The sequence below is a fragment of the Eublepharis macularius genome, chromosome 2 (assembly GCF_028583425.1).
Source record: "Eublepharis macularius isolate TG4126 chromosome 2, MPM_Emac_v1.0, whole genome shotgun sequence".
NCBI lineage: Eukaryota > Metazoa > Chordata > Lepidosauria > Squamata > Eublepharidae > Eublepharis > Eublepharis macularius.
Window position 1 is genome coordinate 9,704,275 of NC_072791.1, and position 6,000 is coordinate 9,710,274.

Genomic DNA, 6,000 nt, shown 5'->3' on the forward strand with positions numbered 1-6,000 from the left:
GTCACCCAGCTGGCTGCAAGTGGAGGAGTGGGGAATCAAACCCAGCTCACCAGATTAGAGTCCAACACTCTTAACCACTACACCAAACTGGTATCAAAGATGCCACCGACTGCCAAAAAGCAAGATCAAATCAAGCCTGAATTCTCTATAAAAGCTAAAAGGACAAAACAGAGGCTATTGTACTTTGGTCATATCATGAGAAGACAAGACTCACTAGAAAAGAAAATAATGCTAGGAAAAGCAGAAGGCAACAGGAAAAGAAGAAGACCCAGAATGAGATGGCCGGACTCAACATAAGAAGAAATGGCTTCTAGTTTGCAAGATCTGAGCAAGGCTGTCAATGATAGGACATTTCTTCTATTCATTCATTGGGTTGCTATAAATTGGAAGCGACGTGACAGCAAATAACACACGTGCAACTGCTCTCAAAAAGCTTCGTGCGGCACATACAGTCCCTCCACGCACATTATCCTGATGCTACGCTGAGAAACTGACTGTCCCGACAACAGAAGAATGAGCCACCAGGGTAAAGAGAAAATCTATATACAGTCTGCTCAGTTCTCATGTGAGACTTTAACTACATTCCGAGCTGGAATCCGTGTGAAAGGTAATTCCACTGGAGCACCAAAGAAGCGCAGAATGCAATAGTGTGCATGGAAATCCGCAAGGATCTCAATCTTTATTTTAAGTAAGAAGTTTCTAGCCCTCATGGCCATGAAAATATGCTTGAAAACATGTGACCATCGTCCTCCGAAATCTCAGATGCAGGCCTGCCTAGCTTTTCCCCAGCCCTAAGCCGTACAACCTGGATAGCCCACATGAACCTAATCTTGTCAGATCTCAGAAGCTAAGCAGGGTCAGCCTCGGTTAGTAATTGAATGGGAGACCTCCAATGAAGACCAGGGTTGCAGAGGCAGGCAATGGCAAACCACCTCTGTTGGTCTCTTGCCATGAAAACCCCACCAGGAATTGCCATAAGTCAACTACGAATTGAGGGCACTCTCTACCACCAAGAAATAAAAGCCAGACGATACTATGAAGAACAGTACATAAGGATAAAGGAGTCCCCTGTGCAAGCACCGAGTCATTACTGACCCAGGGGGGAACGTTGCATCACGACGTTTTCTTGGCAGACTTTTTACGGGGTGGTTTGCCATTGCCTTCCCCAGTCATCTACACTTTACCCCCAGGAAACTGGGTACTCATTTTACCGACCTTGGAAGGACAGAAGGCTGAGTCAACCTTGAGCCCGCTACCTGAACCCGGCTTCCGCCGGGATCGAACTCTGGTCGTGAGCAGAGCTTGGGCTGCAGTACTGCCGCTTACCACTCTGTGCCACGGGGCTCCTTACGCAGAACAGTAAACACAGCAAAACAAATCCTGCAAAATTAATTTTGCAAATTTGCTCCATACACATGATTTAAACAGAATTTCGGTTTTTCCTTGAATGCATGAAGCGGCCTCATACCGAGTCAGGCCACTGGTCCGTCAAGGTCAGCATTGCGTACTCCTGTCTGCCAGCAGCTCTCCAGCATTTCCTATCACCTGCTACGTAATCCTTTTAATTGGAGGCGCTGGGGGTCGAACCTGGGCCTTCCCCATGCAAAGCAGCTGCTCTACCCACCGTGCCAGTCCCGCCCCTGCTTTTGGACAAGAACTGTACGATTATTGTTGAATGCACCCAAGTTCCAAATAGGAAACAGGGATACCTGCTGCAGCAAAAAGGAGACATACGTTATTAGCAACCAACGGCGCTCCTCTTTGGCAGGGTTTTTTTCTGGGGAAAGAGGTGGTGGAACTCAGGACCGCACAATGACGTCACTTAGGGTCAGTTGGAACAAGGGGGGAGTTTTTTAAAGTTTAAATCGCCCTTGGCCAAAATGGTCACATGGCCGGTGGCCCCGCCCCCTGATCTCCAGACAGAGGGGAGTTTAGATTGCCCTATCTAAACTCCCCTGTCTGGAGATCAGGGGGCGGGGCCACCGGCCATGTGACCATTTTCAAGCGGTGCCGGAACTCCGTTCCACCACGTTCCAGCTGAAACCCCCCCCTGCTCTTTGGAGTCCAGAACTCCAAACCACAGGCTGATAATAAACAGGGGTGGTGGAGCATGCCCTCAAGTCATAGCTGATGACTGGCAGAGTCAATTTGCCATTGCCCACCCTGGTCTTCATTGAGAGATCTCCCATCCAATTACTAACCAAGGCTGACCCTGTTTAGCTTCTGAGATCTGACAAGATCAGGCTCTCCTGAGCCTTCCAGGACAGCAATGTGATCAAATAGCATTAAACAACTGGGGGTGGTAGGGAGTTCCCTCAAGTCATAGCTGACTTATGGCAAGAGACCTAAGGGGGTATACATGGCAAGAGACTAATAGAGTTGGTTCGCCGTTGACTGCCTCTGCAACCCTGGTCTTCCTTGGAGGTCTCCCATCCAATTCCTAACCAAGGCCGACCCTGCTTAGCTTCCGAGATCTGATGAGATTGGGCTATAACATGCCGCCTTTGCTCCCAGATAGCCTGGTGGTGGAGACTGCCCTCAAGTCATAGCTGACTTACAGAGACCCCAGGTAGGGTTTTCATGGCAACAGACTAACAGAGGTAGTTTGCCACTGCCTGCCTCTGCAACTCTGGTCTTCCCATCCAATTACTAACCAAAGTCAACCCTGCTTAGCTTCGGAGAGCTGATGAGATCAGGCTCACCTGGGCTATCCAGGTCAGGGCGATAATAAACTGAATGCGGCTTCAATTCGGATTAGGATACAAGACCCGGATAGCAATTCCCAGAATGTCCAGCAGGTGGCCTACAGAAGGTTGCCGAAAGCATCCCGGGAATCTCCCTTTGACCGACTGGTTCCGAGCATCTCTGTGGACTGGCAGCAAATCTCCAAGTCTCAGGCCAGAGTGGCAGGCATCTGGGTCCAAGGCACCAAAATCACTGAGGCTGCCCAGTGGGCTCCTGAAAGATTCGAACCGGGAGCTTCCCAAGGCTTAACAGACTCTCTCTACACAAGACATCTGACACGTGAATAACATGTGTCGGGAGATGCAATGTTAGCCAGGAAGGGTAGTTTAAAAAGACAGAGCTGATGGCAGGGCACAGGCTTTGCTATACACTGGAGCTGTGTGAAGGGGCTGTGAAACGCCAGAAGGGAATCTTCAGCCCATTAGAACCTCTCCAGGTCCAAGCCCGGCTCTGGAAGGCAGCTCCAGCCCATTTCCATTCCTCGCTGTCCTCCAGGTGAGATCCCATACAGTTTTGGACTGGAGAGGTGAAATTGACAGAGCCTTTGGGGAGGAGGTGAAATTAACAAACCCTCTGAGGAGTGATCTCCACCGCTCTGTCTTTTAAAACTACGCTTCCCGGCTAACACCGCATCTCCCTACAGTCAACGAACGCGTGCCGAAGCGTCTCATGTAGAGAGACTCTCAGTTTCTTCATTGTTTCAGGTCAGCACCTCTGATTGGTAACAGCTCTCTCAGGTATCTCACATTTCTATCTTTCCCTCAAACAAGCTCAGGTGATCTTACGCAGCTCTCTCCTCCTCTCTTTGCTTTGCAAAGTGGCTGAGGTGGGTTAGGCTAAGAGAGGGTGACTGGCCCAAAGCTGTCCGGCAAACTTTTAAGGCACATCCTTAGGGTCTCCCAGTTCCTAGTCTGAAAACTCTAGCCACTACACCATCCTGCCTCTCAAGTAGAGAAAGTTCTTTCCCAACACAGACCTTTAACTAGGGCCAACACTCGAACTCCATGCTAGGTTCACTCCCACAAACTTGCTTGCGTGGACCCAACGGGACCTGTGATCCAACATAAGCGCCGAATGCACACCAATTTCTCATTTATTATGAGCGATGTGCTGCTGCTCTGGAGAAACCCCAGAATCGGTGTGTGTATATAAGTGTCTGCCATTTCCTAAGTCACTTAAACATGATTTTAATGAACACTCAGAAATGTTTAATGGTATCACTGCTTCTCGGGCCAATCCGTATTGCCTCTAATCATGAGTGAGGATTTTTTTCAAATACCACTGCAAAAGAGGAAACTCTCCACATACTTTGCCCACTCCTGAAAATATAATACGAGGAAGAAAATAAACTTCTGGTAGAGCACCTCTCTTCCCAGATGTTATCGAGTGCAAAAATAAACCCAACCTCTGCATTATCCCTCATCAAAACTCAAACCCCGCGCATGCTCACCTATGTTACACTCATTCACGCAAGTGATAGGAAAGACGCTAAAAATGCTGTCCCCCTACATCACTGTGGCGTTAAATGTTGCAAAAAAAGTTGCCAACCTTTTTTGTGTACTTTCCTTTAACTGACTTAACCCATCTTTAGCAGAGGCACGACTTGCATATGCCCATTCGATTCATGATGATCAAGTCACCCTGTGCATGTGTGAATAGAAAAGCGGCAGGGAGTTGTATCATCTCACATCAGTTGTAATTGCGGGGGATCTCCGGCCACCACCTGGAGGATGGCAACCCTGATTTGTCCCAACAATTCTGCGAGGTAGGCTAAGCCGGGAAAGGGTACCTGGCTCAGGGGCTTTTACAGGCAAGCAAGGATCCCAGCCTGGATTTCCACAATGCTCGCCCAACACTGCATTAAGCTACAATACTGGTTGCGATTTTGCAAAACACGTTTTAAAAAGAAAGGAATCTTCACAATGCACCATTGAAATTGTCCTGCAAAGGCAAACCCTCCTTAGTCTGCAAAAAAAAACCTGCAATGGACACGCGTTCATTAGCATAAATTAAAATATGCAAATGCATGCACACGAGCACAAAGCCTCAGAGGCGGGCCACGTGCGTGGAAGGAAGCGGGAAGAAGGGCGGGGTACTTTACCGGCGTCTCCCCCGGGCACGGAGCGGGGCAGGCCGGCCACGTACAGCGCCGCCACCGCCGCGCCCACCGCGCCCGCCTCGCCAAGCGGCCCCATCGGGGAGTCTCGCCGCGACCTCCGTACGCATGCGCAGACGCTCCTCTCCAGCCCCCGCAGCTTCCGGGTCCCGGGAATAGTGGGCGGGGCCAGGTAGGCTAGTGCCATTAGGCAGGCGCAGGGGGCAGGAGGCATCCTCCCCTCTTGGGTGGCGGCGATGGTTGCTTCCACCCGGGGTGTTCTTAGCCGGCGTTACGGCGACGCGCTCCCCCGTCTGGTAGAGAGCGGTACTGCAAGCGAGGTTTGCAGAGAAAAAGACTTTTCTCGCCTAAGCAATTGGAGGTATTTGGGGTCCCTTTTGAACTCGTGTCGTTGTAACGGGAGAAAGCCTCCTTAATTCGCACGCAAACTGATTTATTATTTATTTACGTTGCTTATAGTCCGCCTTTCTCACTGCGGCTCAAGGACGGATTACACGTTGTGAGTCAGTACAGTCGATATCCAAAGCGTTTCAATAAAACATGCAAATTTGCAAAGATTTTTTAAAAACCTGCAGAAATCCAATACAGAGCTAAGGACATGCCGAAACAGAGCAAAAGCAATTCTACCTCGGACATATCAAAACAACCGTAGAAACTATCCTGTAGGATCACACTTAACAGCAACAGTGAGTGGAGTCTGTGGTCCATCAATATTTACAGAAATAGCAGTAAAGGTTGCAGAGTTTTGCCTTAGTACATAGGTTGCCAACCTCCAGGAGGTGGCTGGCGAGCTCTCAGAATTACACCTGATCTCCAGGTCATAGAGATCAGTTTCCCTGGAGAAACTGGCTGCTTTGGAGGGTGGTCTGAAGTCCCTCCCCTCTCCAAGCCCCACTGTTTCCAGACTTCACCCCAAAATCTCCAGGAACTTTCTGATCTGGAGTTGGCAACCCTAGGAGAGTACATACCTGTAACTGTTCCTTGGTTTTCTTCTTTTATACTGGTTTGCACCCAGAGTTCTCCAGTCCTAACCCAACACCCACTACACCTTAGTGGCTCTTAATAAAAGCTCAAATGAACCAGCCTCATTCTTTAAACTCTTTTGCCCCCATTGAGACACAGTTGGTTGTGACAACTGC

At 49.4% G+C, this 6,000-nt stretch overlaps 1 protein-coding gene across 1 annotated transcript in view; it reads right to left on the reverse strand.

The window, feature by feature from the left end:
• The window catches only part of TMEM260 (transmembrane protein 260), a 69,502-nt gene extending 64,556 nt beyond the window's left edge, over positions 1 to 4,946 (reverse strand). Inside the window, exon 1 of the mRNA XM_054971834.1 lies at positions 4,847 to 4,946. Within this exon, the coding sequence (XP_054827809.1) occupies positions 4,847 to 4,940 (94 nt within the window). The 5' untranslated portion in view covers positions 4,941 to 4,946. The remainder of the gene's footprint in view (positions 1 to 4,846) is intronic.
• Between the last annotated feature and the right edge of the window lie 1,054 nt (positions 4,947 to 6,000).